At 41.2% G+C, this 21,542-nt stretch overlaps 1 protein-coding gene across 2 annotated transcripts in view; it reads right to left on the bottom strand.

Moving 5' to 3' along the window:
- The window catches only part of AMBRA1 (autophagy and beclin 1 regulator 1), a 157,490-nt gene that overhangs the window by 19,083 nt on the left and 116,865 nt on the right, over positions 1 to 21,542 (bottom strand). For both annotated transcript variants that reach the window (XM_033148786.1, XM_033148795.1), the window contains 2 exons: positions 13,819 to 13,958; positions 478 to 570 (listed from right to left, as the gene is read on the bottom strand). In XM_033148786.1, the coding sequence (XP_033004677.1) occupies positions 478 to 570; positions 13,819 to 13,958 (233 nt within the window). The remainder of the gene's footprint in view (positions 1 to 477; positions 571 to 13,818; positions 13,959 to 21,542) is intronic.

Raw genomic sequence — 21,542 nt, 5'->3', positions numbered from 1 at the left:
AACCCCAGAGTCGTCCGTGATTGGACGTAACAGTCAGGGGTCCCTTTACCTTTAATCTCTATGAATGATTTTGGTTAAAGACCTCAGTGCCAATGCCAGATTCTATGTTTTAGGTTGTAACTAGTCTTGCCTCGCAGCATTTCCCTTACCATCATTTATTTCAATTTCATGTAACCATTTTCACACAAAGCACATATAGCTTCTCAAATGACTTAAATGAGGGTATGATTGGCAGCTAGAAGGTCCGCAGTTGACAGATGTATTTTAAAATTTCAGCCTGCACCAATGAATAGACCAAATGTAACCATTGGTAGTCAGTCAAGTGCCAAGGGGAAGGTAAGTTTTAAATATTCAGCCATCATAAGAGGGAAACTCAGGCATAACAAGCCTTTGTAAATTCAATGGAAGAAACATACAGTTCAGCATGTGCTCCCAAGCTATGACTGATTGCCCCTACACTCATCCTCCAAGACTCACCCAGGCCGCTCGGTACTCCTGCTGTTGGAATGCACAGTGAAGACGGTCTCATTCAGCTGGTCCCAGTAGTACTCAACCCCAGAGTTTAAGGCCCTGCCATACAAAAGGAAAATGGGAAATTAAGACATTTTTCTCCATAAGACCTCTATAGGAAGAAGTAAACGTGCTACTATACTTGGCAAAATAATCAGTTTCAGAACTTGCAGCATATATTGCCAAAATGTGAACTATATAATCAGGCCGGGTCCCACAAACCTGTTCGTTCACCTGTGATCATGGTTGCTACTATGTGGAGAGTCATTTGCATTCTGAGATTTTCTACTTGGATTTGGTTATTTTCAGCACATTGCTATGAATGTCCAGAAGTAGCAAGGTATAAATCTTATTTGTGTGAAGAGCGTCTGTAAACTTTGGTAGATACATATTAACTAACCCTGTCAAAACAATCAGTGGCAGTGCCCTATGATGCCTAATGGCAGCAGAAAGCCTTCTTAAAGGATCAGGTAGTAGGACTACTGAGGAACACATGCATCCGTAAAGCTCCATAAACAGGACCATATTGCTCAGGTGGAATTTTGCATGCAAGACTGTTCATATGTGTGGCCCTTATAAGCAGCCACATAATTATTTCCTGGCTTATTTATGGCATTACCATTAGCCTGGTAGCTGACTGACAAATGGATTAGGTCTACCTGAGTCAAGAAAGTGTAGTTTTATTTTACTTTAGGTTTATCAAGAAGCACCTGTCTGACAAACATACGCATACTTCAGTATGCTTCCCCTTCCCCTTCAAATTTCATCTATTCTGCATTGAAGTCCTGGAAACTAATAACAGCTGTGCAAATTACCCACCCAAAACTCCAAGGAATTGTGGAGTCCTCAAGATAGTGCCATTAGGGACATTCCAAGACGTGGGAGCAAGAAAATTAGACAATCATGAAGCGCATCTAACTAACCTAATGGAACTAAAATTTAAGACAGACATAATATGCTTTCTGTAGTCACTCTCTGAACCCATGTGACAAGCAGCAGCCCCAGCCAAGCCTTGCCCACAACAAAAACTGGAAGTACGGCATATTGAGGGCATATATTAAGAGCTTCTGAGTAGGGAGAAGTTCAGTCAGGTGTGAAAGGTTCCCAAGGTCAGCTAGACAAATTTTGTGATTGCACAGGTCCCTTGTTGACTTAAGACACATGAAGTAACACTGAAGAAGTGTTCCACAAGTGTCTTGAGCACTGTTTAGCAGAATAAAGCTCTGGAAGCTAACTGTCTGAACATGTGCCCTACAATAAAAGCAACACACTTCATTAATAAGATACATGCCTGTTATGCAGTGTTTGCAAATTTTCTACAAAATACAGACAGCCACGTTTACGTGGGGGTTATGTTCCGAGGCACCACGTGGATCAGGGAAATAGTGTATAACTGAAACTCATTGAAAAAGCCTGCAAACACCCCATTCTGCCCTTTCAGTGACGTCTTTATGACGTTTCTGGGTCACTCCCAGGTTCGGTACAATGTGCAGATACATGGTTGCACACATATTGAACGTGTGTAAATGGGGGGCTTTCTGTATTTCTGAGGAGGAAAAAATGTGTAAACTGTGGGAAGATTGTTACTTGCGGCGCTCACACATTTTGTACTCTGTGCAAACATATAAACAAAATGGAGAGCAACAACTGAACGTATGTACAGATGTGTCGTGTAACAATTTCCACACTGTCCCAACAAATGCTCTTCCACATGGGAAATTTGAAGCTACCTTCACATGTGGTACTAAAATGCTTATGCTATAAAAACAACTCCTACTGGATGCAAATTTGGATTCAGCTATGACATTCAAAAGCACAAAAGATCAGGATAGCAGGCCTCTATAGAAGGTTTCATTCCAACTTCTCAAACTTTCCCCTTGTATATTAACTAGCATATTTGCAGTCTCAATGTAACAAACAAGCACCAAGGTGATTTGGCAGGATACTAGGAATAGGTTGCCATCTGTCACTTAAATCCGAGGAAGATGTAAATCAAAATCTCTGCATTTATAATATCTTGCACAGAGTGAAATAAAATAAAAACTTTTAAAAACAACTTGTTTCCCATTTTTTATTTTGGGCTGCAGCAAACAAGGTATTCCAGCAGAGCCTGTGGCTCCATAATAAGCTTCTGTCAGGCACCCTTCCCAACATAAAATATTGGCAGCAGGGAGGATCTTAATCCAGTCATTATTTGAGCTGCAAATAATTTCCCCCACTGCACCATCCCAGCCAGAATAAAGAAGGTACAGATTGACCACCTTTTCAGATATGTGATCTGGAACTTAGTTTGCTCTACCAGCTAGAAAGCAAATAATCCAGTGTCATTACTTGCCCTCATAGTTGCAAGACAACGTAAAATAAGCATTTTCATCCCTCCCCTGCTTTTTTTGCTGGATGCTGTAAACACAGCCTTTAACACCCTCTATACTCTGATGCAGTGCTGGAAACAGATATGAAAGCTAGGAGCTAAATTTCACCTTGAACCTAGGTTATGGGTGCCGCAACGGAATGTCCAGGTGTGCTTTTTTATAACAAGAATACAAAGCTGAAAATGAATGAACTGCAACTAAAATCTTATATTCATTTTTCACACGGTCTAGTCCTCATCTGAAGACTGCAAAAAAACAAGGCCATACGTCCCGTCCCGTCCCAATATTCCTATGTGAGTTCCTATGGAGAAACCCAGCCAGATGGATGGGGTTTTAATATATTACTACTACTACTACTACTACTACTACTACTACTACTACTACTTCACCGGTCCTCAGAGAGCGGCTGGAAATGGGGAGGAAGAAAAAGGTCCTCCTTTCATTCCGCCAGTGGCAGTTTTAATATGACATCTTAGGTGCAGTACTGCTCCCAGAGCTCAGAAACTGCTTGAAATGAAATTCCCAGTAGCAAACTGCGCCTAAAACAATGGGAGTTTTGAATGCTGCTCTGCTGCCAACTGAAGGGGGGCTTTTCAAGAACATTTTGGCCCTTAGGGGACCAATCATTTGACTGACTCGAAGGGGCTAAAAGCAGACCACTAGTCTGGAAATGGTAATTAGGCATGATGTGGAGATCAATGGTGCAGGTATTGGAAGTGCCAGGCAAGCTCCCTCGGGAGCCGTAAGTGGGGAGCCCAGTCTTGTGTTGCCACCCTCTGGACCTCTCGCAGAGGAGGCACTCAGGTGACAGTCGCAGGGGCTGGGCTGGTTAATATGGGGTCAGGCGGTCCTTGGGGTATTGCACTCCTGAGCCCTTTAAGGCTTTATAAGTCAAAACCAGCACTTTGAACTGGGCCCAGAAACTAACTGGCAGTCAGCGTAGTAGGGCCGAGATTGGTGTTATATGCTCAAACCATCTTGCCCGGGTAAGCAACCTGGCTGCTGAATTGTGCACTAGCTGAAGTTTCTGAACCATCTTCAGAGAAAACCCCACATATAAGTTGTTGCAGAAATCTAACCTAGAGGTTAGATTTATTTGGAAGGATGGGAACTATAAATTTAAAAAGGCAATAGGAAAGCCAGAGAAAAAACCCCAAAAACAAATGAGTATCCAGGATGTGTCTCATAACTGTTTATTCCATGCTTGTTCCATGCTTTCCCAGGTACATTGATTGGCAGAGTAAATAATGCAATTGCAGAGGTGATTCAAATTGTGCTTCTTTCTGGAAACAGGTGAAAACACTTGTAGCTATCTGGCATCACATACCTGTATGCAACCTGATTATTCTCAGCTACATTCCACATGAGCAGTTATTCCATGCTGTGGGGTAAATGCTTACTGCTGCTCATATGACACACATATTTAAAAATAAAAATAATAAAATCAGGGACAACTGGAGATTTAAACGTGAGGCAAGATCTACCTGGAAACAAATATACAGTACAGCTGCAATTCTGCCTCTTCATGAAATGAAGATTTAGCCTCTATTGAAGCAGGCTTCAGGGTTTCAGAATAAAGGCAAACCTAGAGCAAACTGGATACCACACAGACCTAAAATCACAACGCAGATTCCTGGAATGTCATATGAAGATACAGTCTTCATTCTGGGTAAGCTAAGAAATGCCATTGGTGTGCTTGTCTGATGAATGGGTGGTGAATGGGCTTCAAGGTAGAAGAAGATAATGGATTCTTAATACAAAAGCTTCCACTTAAGACCCATCCTGTGCAGAATGTGGACTTGTTTCACTCGTCCAAATAAGTCTTTCCCTTCTAATGTGCATGCATACAGAAACACTAGGTAAAGGAAACAAGAAGCCCATATCCTGCAGTTTTGGTGTTTGTTTTAGGAAAGACGCCAATACTGTTAAGATTGGCTGAGCAGTAAGTGACTGCACAAACAGGCATGCTAGCGAAACAAATAGGATTAGCAAGTGGATTCTGTTCAAACTCATGCTGTTTTTTAAATCAAGACCAGCACAACAGGCATAGGTGACCACAGACATTTTACTGCCTTAATAGCAGCATACTGTATCTTCTCCTAACAGCCATTGTACACCAGCTGCTGCTTGGATCAAATTTACCAAACAAGGCTAAGAATGGAAAATTTAGCCATGCCAAAACAACGTTTTTGTGAGAATTCCCTGCCAAGGCAGTAAGGATGCCCTACATTCAAGCAAAGCATGATGAGAGAGAGAGAGGTGAAGCGAGATTTGGGAGGACAGTTCAAAATCATTCACAGAACAATAGCAGCAGTAGCAACAAATGGAATGGCTGTAGGGCGTTTCTGGAAGTATACTAAAAAATGTGCCTTCATGATCAGAAATCAAATCTATAAACCAAAAAGATATGCATCCATTTATTCATTTACCCAGTAAATCTTGCCAGTAAATATAATTTCAGTTTTCATGTCATAACTAGAGACTGTGCACTGGGATCTAAGGGGCAAAAGGTGTCGTACAATGGAAGGGCAGGGCCCAGGAAACATAGCAAGGAGGTGACACTTATAATGATGGGGAAGGTATGACCTCTTGCCTGCTAGAAACGTTATCCACACTTTTGATATATATTTTTTAATTTAAAAAACCCTCCCGTATGACTTTAACCTTTTCTCGGCAGCCATGAAGTCTAAAAACTTGCTAGACTTGAACGCTAAACTTCCTGATTTTATGTTCAATGCCCTATTTAACATTTATTAAACTGGCCCTCTAGAGTTTGCTTTGCATTGCTTCAGTCTCCAGAAGCCCAAACAGTTGATACTGAAGGCGTATCTTCTTTTTTTAAAAAACCCATTCACCTCCAAGAATCCTCTGAGATATGCTAAATTATGAATGGGATATGTCTCCTCTGGATCATAGTAATAATTTGTAGTAGGGACTATGGCTGCTTCTCAGATTGTAATCTATACACAGTGGAAGTGATTCCCCCCTACACATACACTTTATGATGGTACTGGACTTCCAGCAACTTCAACTTCTTCTTCTTCTTCTTCTTCTTCTTCTTCTTCTTCTTCTTCTTCTTCTTCTTCTTCTTCTTCTTCTTCTTCTTGTGTCTGTTAATTCCTAATTGCAATCATTTCCAGTCCCACATGCACAGTGATGAAGTGGCAGAATTCAACTTCAAGTAGCTTCTACTGTAGTCAATTTCACTCTGAAGAATTAGTATTTTCTTCAACAGCAAGGCACTGCTGAAAGGAGACACAATTGTGTATCTCTCTCTCTCTCTCTCTCTCTCTCACTCACTCTCTCTCTCTCTCTCTCACACACACACACGTATATCCCACTCTTCCTCCCTAAGTTGTCCAGGTAGTAATCTTTAAAGAACTGGTGTAAATGCACATATTCTTGTTTTCCATAGACTTAAGGGAACTATTTCAAAACTACCGTACTCTGGGCATTTTATGCAAGACTCTCTCTATCGGCACTATCCAGTAAGTGCCTGAAATTTTCACACCATAATGCAAACGTCTACAGCACTGGAGCTGGTCATGCTTTTGGAATCTAATCCCAGCTTCTCCTCAAAACCTGCAAGATGAGGTTGACACTATGTATTTATTTCTCACGTTTTTCAGATGATCAAGGTAACTCACAAACAAACATGTTTTTAAATGATACCATGAAAAGTTGGATACCAATAGGCACTGAACTGACCCAACAGAATAAAATGTGAAAAATAAGCAAGTCCTTTTACTGAAGCCAGTTGAATTGGTGATGCAAGCCTTAAGCTTACCCAGGTGGAGAGTGTGTGTGTACGTGTAAATAAAAATATAAACGGCCGCATTCTGTGCTAGAAAAAGAGTGTTGCATTATTTGACTGTAAACTCCACAGCCCAAGTTTATTGTATAGATGTTCTACAAAACACGGAGCTTGTTAGTTTAGTGAAGAGATTAAAAATCAGAATCTACAAACTGAACAAAACATTTAAACCATGCTGATAGCCTAGAACTTAAGATGATAACAATGCTACCACTGCTTACATTGTTTTGATCCCTTGGAATATCTTCAACTATTTAGGTCCTGTCAGAGCAGAGAGCTACTTAAAATCTTTAAGCTACTTGAACTTCTCTAAAGCTTTACAGCATATTTTAAATTGTGTTATGTTCTTAAGAGCATCTTAAACTTCAATGTACTCTTTAAGGCTAGGTAGTGTTGAGCTGATTTTAAGTTCCAAGAATGATCAACCCAACCTTAACACTTAGGCTAACAACTTCCAAACTTTTTTCTTAAAACCTAGCTCAAAATAGAATAAAATTATTTCCACAAAGCAAAGTCAAAAACATTACAAACTGTAAGAGTAACCCTATACCTTAATAGAATACAAGAGAATAATGCACACAGCTTACAGCTCCCAAGTTACCGTACTTTTCCGTCTATAATATGCCCCCTTGTAAAAAACACCTCCCCCAATTTGGGGGGGACTAAATTTTAAGAAAATGAGGGGAGTTGTTCCAAAGTTGTTAAGCCTCCCCCCCACCCCACCCATGGCTGTGGGCAGGAAACACTCCCTAGATCAGGCTTCCTCAGCCTCTTCCTTCCATCATTCCTGACCACTGGTCCTACTAGCTAGGGATCATGGGAGTTGTAGGCCAAAAACACCTGGAGAGCTGAGGTTGAGGAAGCCTGCCCTAGATTGTTTCCCATGCGCAGCGGCATCAGGTGAATTTGTGCTCCCGCCATGCCTCTATCTGTGTATTGGATGACCCCCGTTTTTTGATGTGATTTTTGAGTAAAAAAAACCCTCGTCCAATACAATACATGGAAAAATACGGTATTACCATGATTATATACAAGTAGTAGCAAGATCTTTGAAGTAAGCTGTAATTTGAATCTTAGATTTCTTCACACACACATATACACATTCTCTATAACAGAAAGAGATAGTATAGGATAAATCCTTCCCTAGTGCATCGTCCCAATTGGTGACTAAGATCTGAGTCATGTCACCAGTCACATTATGTTCATTTCCAGTTAGGGGGCTGTTTCTCTTGCCATTCTGTCTCCTACTCAACTGAGCAAATGGAGAAACTGCCTTGTCCCTTATTCTTCCTCTCCGCTCAGCCATGTTGTAGAACTACAGCTCTCCTCCCATTACCTGGATATTCCAGTTGTGTTACCCCAACTTCTGAAATTACATTACAAATCAGCATGTGCTGTCTTCCAATTACACCTCCAAATTCAGGGATGACTTTTTGGGGGGAGTGGAGGAGGATATGGCAAAAAGCAACAGACATTAAAACTATGGAGAAGTAGGGCTATTTAGGTTTTCCTCATTATTTTTATTTAGTGTTTTTATTTGTCTTTATAGAGAAACATGCAGAACCTAACTCTTTGCATTAAAATTTCCCTCAAAAGCTGCAAGTAAGGAACAGTCAGAGAGAAATGGAGAACCCACCAAATATACTGATTGGTTAATAGCACCATAAACTATGAGTTACAGCTGTTACATAAGCCACTCACATATGGCTTAGAGTGCATTTGAGTCCTGTTTCCACAGTGGTGATGGCAGACAAGGGAGTTTACTTTTCTGCCACAATTTCGTCTGTTCAGCTCTGAAAGGCAAAAGACCTGTTACAATCTGACCCTCAGAGGGAAATAGTAACGTCCTAAGCTGCTTGTTGTGACCAATATGCAAAGCTCCTTGTGGATAAAACAATTTCATTCACTCAGACAGACTCCACATTAATTACAGAATTGCTTTTGGTTGTTCATACTGTCTCCGACTGACATGTTCATATGGATTTATTTTGGTAACCTTTTGCAGCCTAAGGATGTGAGTAGAGTCCTTAAGAGATGTAAAAGTCACCACTTGCATATTGGATCCTTGCTCATTCTGGCTCATTAGACTGGCTGAGGTTGGGAGCAGGGGAGACTCTGAATGGCCAAGGTTCTTAATGCTCCACTGAGAGAGGGGTCTATTCATGTGGCGTAGAAAGCAAAGGCTGATCCAACTACTTATCAGTCACAAATATGTCATTTGGGGGATAGATATTCAAGCAAGATGTCATTTTCTTTTATATGTATCCATCCTCCAGCTCTTGCTTCAAGTTCATCGTTTATTCTTGTATATTCACTTTCTTGGTCTTCTGGCCCTCTGTTAGTCATTACACCTCATTTCTAATTCTGTTTTGAAATTTTCGTGCCTTTTTGCCTATTATTCCTTATTTATAGCACACCTTACCACCTGATATTTGGGGAATTGATTCTTTTCCCTCATCTGTTTGCTAATGTATGACTAAGATGTTATTGTTTTAACTTTGGCATTTTCTTTACAGTCTATTTTGTTTCTGCCAAGTGCCTATTTGCATAGGATATATCCTCTAATGCAAAGTTGGAGAAGTGGCGACCCTCCAGATAACTGTTGGGCTACAACTCCCAGCAACTGGACAGGGATGGTGGGAGTTGTAGTCCTGCAACACTTACAGGGCCAAAGGTTCCTCACCCTTGATGTAATGTGATCTTTTTCTTTTTTTAAAAAAAAAAATAGTTTTCTAGGTATTCAGTGAACAACATTACAACACCAACATTCAGCTGATCATAATTTAGAATATAAAAAACTGGAGTCACTAAAGCCCTCTACAGGCATTCTTGTTGTTGTGAAGGAAAAAAGGGGGCAAGGGGGCTAGCTCTGTCCCCCTGTTGCCATCCTGTAACTCTCCTGTCCACTTAGAGGCTCCCAGCTTCAGAGGTTCACCCTCTAACTTGTGGAGGGTGATGAAACAGTAATGAGGAAAGAATTAGTGCATTCATCCCTGCTACCCCCCCCCCAAACCTGCGACTCACATTTACTTAAAAAAAAAATAACCTAAAGAGGGTTTGAGTTTTTCAGAAACTATTGCGAATTTGTCACAAGTGAATAGGCATTACACATTTTATTACCTAAGAAAAAGAGTTTTGAAAGCTGTTTTGTGTGACATCATAGTATCTTGGGATAGATGCCTGTAAGAAACGGTCAATATATGCTCCAGATGTGTCCTTTGAATAAACTAACACAGTTTATCTGTACCATCAGGGGAGAAATCCTGGGAGGCAGGGATTTGGACAGCTTGAGAAACCTAGACTGCAGGAACGTGCCACTTTCTGACAGCAGTAACAAAAGAGCTACTGAGAAAAGAAAAGAAAGAACTACATAGAAGGACTTCAGCTTGCCAAGGTGAAATAAGAATATTCTAAATACATTAGGGGAAAGGTGAGCTAATAAGAACGTCCATTCATTGGTGAAGAAAAGGAAAAATGACTCAGGTGGCTTTATTTAGCAAAAAAAAAAAAAAAGCTAGAGCATCTTGGACAATAAAGGGAAGAATTTTAATGACAAGAGTTATCATCAAAAGGAGGTAATCAAATAAACCAAACTTGTATTTGACAGCAAGTACACAACACAAAGGGGTATTAATAAAGCTGGTAAATGAAATGCATTGGATTTACCTATTGATTCTGTCATTACAGTATATAAAACTGGAGGGATATTCAGAACCACATATGAATAATAACTCCATAAGGAAATGGCAGACAGAATTTGTCAACTGGCAGTCTCCTGGATCTTTTTAAAAAAGTAACCAAATAAGAGAAAAATTGATCCATTAACATCTAAAAGGAGAATGAATAACCAGAAAGATTTATATGTTTGTTTGTATATATAGATATTATCAGGAAAAACCCCTCCCCATGGCTGCCGGTGTCGCGGGAGCGTTTGGACTACAGAGACCCACGTCCGCTGTTCACAAGCTCCTCCTCCACGTCTTTGGCAGGAAGCGACCGTTCCTCAAGCGAAGAAGGGGAGGTGGAGCCAGGAAGGCGATGCAGGGGCTTGGAAGGGGTCAGGGAGCCTCAGCACCGCAGGGAAAGTGGGGATAGGGGTCAGGTTCCCACGCTTCGGGGACGGATGCAGGAAGGACGTGGGAGAGGGAAGCGGAGGTTTAGGATCCCGCGGCTTTTTTGCTGGACAAAGAACCGGAAGACTTCATTCCGGGACTCTGCGGAGGATTGAGATGGATGCTTGAATTGCTACTGCACTGTACATAGCTTTCACAATAAAGAACTTAGTTTTTAGAAGTTCTGCGTGGAGTTGCGTTACTCATGAGCAACCACTGAACGTCCTAACAGATATGAAAGTAGTGATATGTTAATATTATTAATATACACCACCAAGTGCCAAATATACTCAGAGAAGTCCTTGGCATACTCAAAGAAAACTGCTCAATATGTAACTATTGTATGTGGATGCTCTTCAGCACACTGAAATGATTTAAGATCTGCAAAGACTCCAGGGTTTTATATTCAACATGACAAGCAGACTGGACTGCTAAGTTGCCCATTTACTTCTACATTGAAAATATCTGAGCTGTCTAGCTACAAGCAAGGAGCATCACATTAGTCAATGCTATAACATATCCCAGGGGTACAGAAAGCAGCAAGCGAAATAATTCACATACACACTGTACAAGAAGCTTGCGGCTATTAAATAAGCTGATCCTAAATCCATAAACATGTAGGAAAGGTACCACAGGAATGTAAAGGCACCATTTCATTCTGTTAAATGCCTGTGTCCACTTTAATAAAAGTAAGTATGCCACAAAATTCTCCTATATTGTGTTCTGTCAGCAAAGACAAACATGTTAATGCTTGGTCCAACCTTCTATTGCCATGGTAATTTTGAAAATAAGGATTCAATCTATGGGATCTCTAAGCAGTTTGTTGGGTCGGACGGCTAACCTATCTCAGCTAAGAATGAGACCAGTACAGAACCTCCATCTATCCTTCAACAGTCACCTTGGCCAAGAATGATTACACTTAAAAGGTAAACAATGCACCAGGGTCTCTAATGACTGAATAGAGTGGCAGGTAAATGGTGTCAGCCACCAGACACACATGACAGATAGATACATTGGGGCTATATACCCAAAACTAGGTGAAAAATAAGCTGCCCTCACACAATGATGGGTGGTTGTGAAGAAATGAAGTGGCACAGAAAAGCAATTTCAGGATTACAGTATTAATTGTATTTTAAATTACATTTTTTACATTTGTGCTTATGATAATTCTGTATTCTATTTCATGCATATTAATATAATGTTTAGATCACTGACACCAGCCCATAAGCTAGGATTATTCTTTTCAGCTTAGTCAACAACACATGGGGGGAATCCAATCGTTGGCTGAAAACTTTACAAACTTGAAATAAATAATGGTTACTCCTCTCTTTGGAGTCACTTCATGATAATTGGATATATTTCCTTACTGCCCTTCGGGGAACATATGTGCACATCTAAGTACAATTAGAGAACCATTTTTACTTAAGTCTCCTCTTCACAAAACATCTTACAGATAAAAATGAAAGAGGGACCTGGTGCACAGGCAGGCAAGGGTTTGGGTTCATGAAAAGGATGAGAGCCTTGGGCATTAATTTTGGTATACCAACCCTTGTTATTAGCTGTATATTAGCTACTTCCACAAACAAAGATTGCATTTTCTGTGGTAGTAGCGCAACTTTGGAATGAACTAAGGAGGCACCCTGCCACCAACATTACAAATTTTTCACTGCTATTTGCCCATGCATTTTAGATTATTGATGGTTCTGAGGAACTGCATCTTTTTATTCCATTTTTAAGCTTTTGGGGTTTTTATATTGTATTTTGTTGCCAGTTTTAAATTGTATCTTTTTGTTGTGTGAATCTTATTCATACTTCTGTATGCTAACCTGGAGTCCCTGGTTAAAAAATAATGCAATTCTAAATCAATATAACCACCAAGTAGCCCACACAGCAATAAACAAACAACTTTGACGCCACAATGTACCCTGGCCAAGATACAAATGGATTAATGAAGTTCTTTTAATCACACTCGACTCCTTTCCTTTCTCCCTCCCTCTCCCTCCCCCATGGTACTTCTTTTGTATATTTAGGCTATTGGAAGAAATCAACTTCCTGTGCAATCTCATACTTTTTTCTATTAGACATTATGACAGAGGAAGCTAGATGATGGGCAGACATATGTTTAGCTTTGTTACATCGGACCATATTTATCTATTATCCGACACCATAATATTCCATGCTCCCCTTGCTAGCCAGTGATGAGAATGGATGGTGAGGAAATAAAGATTGTTGATAACAGGACAGAGGGGGTAATTAAACACATGACTGCTGTTTCCTACAGCAGCTGCATGTTTAGCATGAAGTTTTGTTTGGGTCATAGAGAACAGACACCCCCACATGAGCAACAAATGTGTGATTCCAGATGAATGAATGAATGTCAACTTTTCAAAGGTGCCATGAAAAAGTGTGTTCAATGAAGACAGGCCAAACCAATTAACAACTGACTAACAAGGTGACCCAAAATTTAGGGAACTTGGGACGTGTGATTTGCACTGCACTGACTGCTACATACATATTGGGGCTTCTTTCCTATCAGAAGTCATGTTTAAGCCCATGGACATAGATGTGTGAAAATATAGAAGCCTAAATGAACATTCCTCCAGTTAATTTACTCATTTACCATTTCTAAGCTGCTGCCTCTTAACAAACAAACAAGAAAAGTTAATTTCATAGCTATATGATGAGTCACCCAGGCAAGAGAAGGGTACAGTATTATCAAATGCAAAAGGAAGAAAAAACAGGGTGGCTGACACAAGAGTTTTGGAAAGCTGTATTATACCTGCTAGGTATATTATATTTGCTCAATGGTTCCTGCTTTTCATAGACTTCAAAGATTAAATATGAAATATGAAGTTATGGTAATGTTAAAGGAGGAAACAAACACCACAATAGTTATCAATGGGGGAAATAAATCACTGAAAGTTTCATTATAATTGAGGATGAATTGCTGATAGAAAATTCCTACGATCTAAGGGGAAGCAGGCCCTCAGGTTCTAAACCAAGCACTTACTCCGGTCGGCAAATCACCAGGTCCCCCTTATTAGTGCCATATGCCAATCCCAAGCCTGGTTCAGGCAGCCAGCGAGCAGAATTTATGCTGACGTGTCTCCTTTGGTCAGCAGGCATTGGGTACAAGACGTTGAATACTCTCTGAAAGGGAAAAACACACACACATTAACACTTCAAACAGGTAACAGCAAGTTGCCAAAAGACCAAAATTATCTTAGCAATTCAGGAACAAGGACAATAAACATTAAACAACCTGAATAAAAAGTAAGCCACACAGCAGTCTTTCTAGAATGGGGACAGGGACTGCAAGATGCCGTTGGGGTAAGATGATGGGAAGAGCTAGATGGGGTTAATGGTCAAGCATCCTTTTTCTTACAGGGGCCAAGCATAAGTTAACCATGTGATGTACTAGTTGTATTGGGAAGTTTTTAATGTTTGATGCTTTATTATGTTTTATATATCCTGTTAGCTGTTCAGAGTGGCTGGAGAAACCCAGCCAGATGGGTGGGGTATAAATAATAAAAATTATTATTGTTGTTGTTATACATGTAGGATGCAGAACTTTAGTGATGTATGCAGTTCACTACTGCACAACGATACAGAAGTTAGAATGCACCAGCAGAATGAGACAACAGAGAATACAATACTGTTGGCCAAAAATAAGGGGAGGTGTTCAAGGCAATAACATATTGCAGTACTGTATAAGTATTGTGACAGTTGATATCCAGCAATGCTTATATTCCACTGTATCTTGATGAACCCCCTCATCACTGCTTCCCATCCATCCTCGGATCCTCTAGGAATCTCTTTTGCAATATACCCGGTATCTTCTACAATACCTACCATTGTGAGCTTGTAGGTCAACACTTGTTGTCTATAGAAACATAGCAACAACAATGACACATTGATAATGTTGCACACCAACAAAAGGCAACCCTACTAGAATATCAAGTGACTCTTCCCAAATGTCTCTGCCAAAAGATATTCATCAGTGCTCTTTGGCCTTTTATTTTGCTCAGCAGAGTAAGAGACATTCAGTGTCAATTGAGCTGCTGTCTAGTCCCTGGTGTTCTCTACAATACTTACACAATCTCAGCATATTTGCCCTATTCTTTTCTTCTTTTGACTAGGTAGTGAAGAATCCTATGTATACTGATAGCATCAGTTGCCATGGAGATTATGTTATGCACTCCAATTTTAATGGGGTTATGATAGCAGAAAGGCATTTATAAGAGCAAAGCAGCACTTATTCAGAAAACAAGCATTGTCTGAAGTGTGACAGGATGAAAAGAACACACCCCATGATTATACTGCAAACCTATTTCATAAACAAACAGTTTCTCCTGGGCAATTGCCTCTTGTTAGGAACAGTAGCTAGCAGATCTGGTTTCCAAGGTTTGCCTCCACGTCTTGCATTTGCTATACTATACACTCACTGGCCTTGTTCACATGTCACCTAAACCATACTGAATGGATTTACTGTGATCATGCCTATACGATCTGTGTTTATCCTCCTTGCTAGCATGAGGAAAAAGCAAAACATAGTTTTCAGTTTGGTGTTAAGCCTCAGCCAGAGATCATGCTTTCTTAAGTTCCCAAAGCATGATCCGTAGCTAAGGTTGGGTCTCGTCTTACTGACTGAAGTTTTTGGGAGCAAAAGAATACATAATCCCTAAATGACTGTAACGCTAAATCAGGGATCATGGCTTATTTCCTCTGCAGGCTAGTGGGAAACAGACATACAGACCAAAAGAACATTATCACAGTACATCAATAACTGTAGTTTACTCAGATATGCAAACTGAGTGTTTGTTGCACTGTTAATTGCTGTACAGCTTCCTCCAATTGAAGACCTCAGGTTTCTTGAAAACATTTATCTGGGTTCATGCTTTAGGTTAGTGGCCGACTAACATATATACACACCTACTCACAGGCTGGCATACTTAAATTTAACAACTGTGTTCCCTAACACAGTGTTTTTCAACCACTGTTCCGTGGCACACTAGTGTGCCGCGAGATGTTGCCTGGTGTGCCGTGGGAAAAATTGAAAAATTACTTTATATATAGTCAATATAGGCACAGAGTTAAATTTTTTTAACATTTTCTAATGGTGGTGTGCCTCGTGATTTTTTTCATGAAACAAGTGTGCCTTTGCCCAAAAAAGGTTGAAAAACACTGCCCTAACAGTTTGCACATGATTTTTTTTAAAAAACAAAACAAAACACCAAACTGAATAAATTTCACTTGCATGCACATAGAAGTTACCAACAACTTCTTATTTGCAGAGATGGGTTGAAGGGGTGCTTAACTTTCCTACTTTTCCCACATTACCAGCAGCATGATAGCAGCACACACCTCACACCCCTACCCCCTTCTACCCTTTCCCCATTATGGCTTAATAAATTCTACATCAGGCTTCCTCAACCTCAGCCCTCCAGATGTTTTTGGCCTACAACTCCTATGATTCCTAGCTAGCTAGCAGAACCAGTGGTCAGGGATGATGGGAATTGTAGTCTCAATACATCTGGAGGGCCGAGGTTGAGGAAGCCTGTTCTACATGCACAACACTCATTTTACTAATACAGGGACCGATAACTGCAATACTTCGTAAGACTATATAGTACACTCTTGGTTCATTCCTGGTCACAAAACTATACGAAGTTTGTAACGCACTTCAGAACTCTCAACCAGATTGATTTCATAGTAAAACAGTACTGTATGGCATAATGAGCTCTTAGTGTTGCTGCTATAATGTGAAATATATGACTGAGAAGAATTATGTTCAAGTAAGGAAATCCACGTTTCCGTGCGCCACTCTGGTTTGCCAGAAGCGGCTTAGTCATGCTGGCCACATGACCCGGAAGCTGTACGCCGGCTCCCTCGGCCATTAACGCAAGATGAGTGCCGCAACCCCAGAGTCGGACACGACTGGACCTAATGGTCAGGGGTCCCTTTACCTTTAAGGAAATTTACCTGGTGAGGGTTCATTTAGTCACACAGCAGTGCTCACCAATCTGTAGCGAATCTGTAGTGCCTGCTTTGTCATCATCTAAAAATCGATATAACTTTGGGTCAAGGTCTTGAGTATGACTTAACTAAGTGTATGAGAGTTAATCAGTCACTCTTCACTAGTATACGGATAGTGAAACTGTGGCCCTTCTGATGTTGGTCTACTATGCTGAGCAGCTCCAGCCAGCATGGCCAACAACCAGGGATGATGCAAGTTGTTGTCCAACAACATTATCCCAAGAACCACGGATTCTCTACTCCTGCACTGGTGAGGGAGAACCCCTCCCATTTCTTCCTGTCCATCTAGGTTTGACTAGCAGTCATATTCCATGATGGCAGCTGAACTATCCTTCTTCTGTCTTAGCAGTCCTGCTGCCATTAAATGCAGGCATAACAAATGCTTTCCATCTAGTAGCAGAAGCGCCTAAGATTTCACTATCAGACCCCATGGAGCTATAAGGGACTTGATGGATAGAATAGCTGACGGCAAAGGCAGAAAGAAGAGAACAGTGATAGATGGCAGAGGACAGTGTGACATGGTCAGTGAAAGAGAAAATGAAGGCCGCCCTGACTCGGTCCCGGACACACTGACCAGGTGCTTGGAGGCTGTGGCTGGATGGATGCGTGGGAGCCGGTTGAAGTTAAACCCTTCGAAGACAGAGGTCCTCTGGCTGGGTCGAGACGACATGGGGTTGGGAGGCCAACTCCCATCTCTTGCAGGGGTGCAATTAGTGCCAGCGCCTTCTGTCAGGAGTTTGGGTGTAACCTTTGACGCCTCACTTTCTATGGAGGTGCAGGTTACAGCTACAGCAAAGGTGGCATTTTCCCATCTCCGCCGTATTAGGCAGTTGGCCCCCTACCTCTCTCGCCCTGATCTGGCCACAGTGATCCATGCGACGGTCACCTCCAGACTTGATTACTGTAACTCGCTCTACGCGGGGCTGCCCCTGAAGCTGACCCAGAAACTCCAGAGGGTGCAGAATGCCGCGGCGAGGCTCCTCACGGGGTCTTTGCCGCAGGACCACATTCATCCAGTGCTTTACCAGCTGCACTGGCTCCCGGTGGAGTACAGGGTCAGGTTTAAGGTGCTGGTTTTGACCTTTAAAGCCCTATGCGGCTTAGGACCCTCATACCTAAGGGACCGCCTCTCCTGGTATGTCCCAGGTAGGACCTTAAGGTCCTCAAATAATAATTTGTTGGAGGTCCCGAGCCACAAGGATGCCAGGTTGGCTTCAACTAGGGCCAGGGCCTTCTCAGTACTGGCCCCGACTTGGTGGAACAGTCTGGCACAAGAGACCAGGGCCCTGCGGGATTTGGCATCTTTCCGCAGGGCCTGCAAGACGGAGCTGTTCTACCTAGCCTTTGGGTTGGTTTCAGTTTAACCCTGATGTTTCGTTCTCTTGGGGTGATTGGTGGGCTACTTAAAAATGAGGCTGAAGTTTAGATTTAGTTTTAAATTGTATTTTAATCTGTATTTTAATGAACTGTTTTATGTTTTTGTTGTGATTTTATTGGTGTTAGCCGCCCTGAGCCCGGTTTCGCGGGGAAGGGCGGGGTATAAATAAAAATTTATTATTATTATTATTATTATTATTATTATTATTATTATTAGTAAGTTGGAAATGGAACAGAAATTCTCCATGTGTGCTTTATGTGATAAGCTAGTTAAAGTATTTCACTGATGAGTTTGAAGCTTAGAGGCCATGGACAGTTTTTTCTCTCTTGTCCACTGTGCCTCCATGTGATAGTGCTTTTTGACACAGCAGTCATAGTGTCACTAGAAATATATGTCTCAGATTATTCCTAATAATCATTGTTATCGCTTGCCACTTAAAGCAACATTTGAAGGCAGGCACTGAAATCTGTGTAGAGAAAGATATAGACTCAAAAAACAAAGTGATGTTTGCAATAGAATAAGCATTGGTCATTTCTCCTTTTCTCCTAGCTAGGGAGAAATTTCAAATGCACTGTGTACTTCAGGATAGCTTAAAGAGGAGTAATAGTTTCTTGGCTTTCCTTGAAGCTATGCAGCCAAGTATAGGTAGTGGTGACCTCAAGATGTTTAAGAACAAGACACCGTGACTCAGCTTTTTCAAAAATAGTACTTTCTGTTTTACACAGGCTAGAAATTTTCAGTTCTTTTCTTCATTTACTTATTCTGCTACAGGCTTCTGCCCAGATGAATACATATCACTATGTCATCAATATATGGTTGACATATAGTCTTGCATATTGTTCTACTGAGGCCCAGCTGGCTGAGAGGGGAGGATGAACAGACAGCTTTAAGTACATCCTCTGCTTTTGTCATTGTAACTTTGGCCATATCTTTACCAAACTGGATTTTTGCTGTATTCTGTATTTTGACAGTTAAGCAAATTGCTGAAAGGTGTAGTTCATAAGTTGTTGTAGGTACTGTCAATTTTTTTTCCCAGTAAAATGACCGTTTTTGCTAGCCTATTATAAGATTAGTGGCTGTTGGAACAATTTGCTAGATATCAGCAGTATCTTGGAGCAGAATCCTGTTTGGCTCAGTTCCTATTTCTATCTGAACTAGCTGCCAAATACTCATCCATCTCCTGTCATTCAATGGCAGGATCTTCAAGATTTCTGCTGCGTTTCCTCTTTGATCTGCCCTCCACCCCCGCAATGAACACAGCCTATTGTCTAGGTTAGGTCTATTTTCTAGATTCACTTGCTTTCCGGTTTTAAATTTCAGAAATTGCTTGTGCAATTGGGCTACTGGGAAAACAGGCAAGAAAGTGAACCAATGAGACACTCAGTTAGTCACAAGCCAAGTACATTTCCCAGTGGAAGTTACATTGTGTGACTGCTCCCCTGAAAACCAGTCCTTGTCAGTTTCCTTCTAACTGCTTGCTAGTCAGTTAAAAATACCTCCTTAAATGATTATTTCCCTGCTCTTAAGCGATACCATGTGGTGCCTCCTAAAGCACTCTCAGAGATAGCTTAATGAGTGACTCAACAGTTGGCAGGTCAGCAATAAACTATGATTTTTAAAAAGTAGGATTAAAAAAAACCAACTACCAAGAGATGGCAGTGCTTTAGCTGTATTTGTTGTGCAGTATTCATCTCATGGTCCATACACATATTAGAGAATAAATGAGCACATAGCTCTATAGCATATATTCGTAAAACATTCTGAGCAACTATTAGCATTCTCAGGGCTGTGCTGTTTCAGTTGTTTTGGGCAAATTATGCACCCATCCATTTTATATTAGAAGTTGGCTCTGTCACATCTTATTGATTTTCTAAGGATTAATTTCAGACTCAAATCCACTTCATTCAAACCATGCTTCCTAAGGACAAAATGAATATACATTATATTGAAGGTTTGAATCTAGTTATAATTTCTTATGATACCTGAGCCACTTTCTTGGGGTGCTCTAAATCCAGGACTCACTCTGGTGCTTAGGATGGTTAAAGGTAAAGGGACCCCTGATCATTAGGTCCAGTCGCGGATGACTCTGGGGTTGTGGTGCTCATCTCACTTTACTGGCCGAGGGAGCTGGCGTTTGTCCGAATGCAGCTTCCGGGTCATGTGGCCAACATGACTAAGCCGCTTCTGGTGAACCAGAGCGGCGCATGGAAACACTGTTTACCTTCCTGCCGGAGCGGTACCTATTTATCTACTTGCACTTGGACGTGCTTTCCAACAGCTAGGTTGGCAGGAGCGGGGACCGAGCAATGGGAGCTCACCCCGTTGAAGGGATTCGAACCGCTGACCTTCTGATTGGCAAGCCCTAGGTTCTGTGGTTTAACCCACAGCGCCACCCGCGTTAGCATGGTTAGCATGCCTATAAATTTGGACATAGCCTCCTAGCCAATGATTTGTGGATTAAGGGCATCTGTTGAACAAAGCATCTGTCTGTCTGTCTGTCCTAAAGCCCTAGGAAGCTGCCTACTAGATTCAGCACCTCTCTCCAAAATCTTCCAGATGGACTATGATTCAACATAAACAAGCCAACATCCACAAATACGGATACAGTTTCTTAACGCTACCTTTCTCAATATGAATTTAGTTTCATTTGACTGCATTTAATAAGACTGATTATTATCTTGTAAATGAGTAGTACCTCCATTACAGCAAAAAATTCTACTAGAATTTCAAGAGGAATAAAGGCAAGTGTTCCTGTGAAGCCTCATTATGTGTCTTCTTTCTCTCTTTCTTGCTTTAACTTATTCATGGATTCCGCCATCACCCCACTTCTTATGAACACAAAATAAAGGGGGGAGGATCTGTTTCACTGTTCTTCCTTCGCACAAATAAATTTGCTCCTTTTAAAACTCCTTTGAGATATACACAGGGTCCTTGTTGGGATTTAGAGGCTTTCTACATTGGCATGGCACGTAATTTACCCCATAGGCATGATAGTGGTGGTAAACAATGTTCAACTGGGTTTAAAAGCAGGGAATTTACAATACACGTGAGAGACCATATATGAATGCTTTCCCCAGGTGTTCTTCCAATCTGAACAAGCTGAAAGCGACCAGGGGTGTGTACATTTAGGTTGCCTGAAAAATCTTCCCATTCTCCACCACAGGGGTAGCTAACGTTTTTCAATTTGAGGGCTGCATTGACTGCCAGCCTTCCATGGTCACATGCCAGTGGTTGGTGCAGCAAATGTATACCCACACGCATATCCTGTGCTCTCTTCTCTCTCTTTCTCAGATACACAGTTATGCACACATAAACATGCA

Source organism: Lacerta agilis, chromosome 1, assembly GCF_009819535.1.
Source record: "Lacerta agilis isolate rLacAgi1 chromosome 1, rLacAgi1.pri, whole genome shotgun sequence".
In the NCBI taxonomy this organism is placed as follows: Eukaryota; Metazoa; Chordata; class Lepidosauria; order Squamata; family Lacertidae; genus Lacerta; species Lacerta agilis.
Note: the sequence above shows the minus strand (reverse complement) of the source record. Positions and strands in the feature narration are given on the sequence as shown.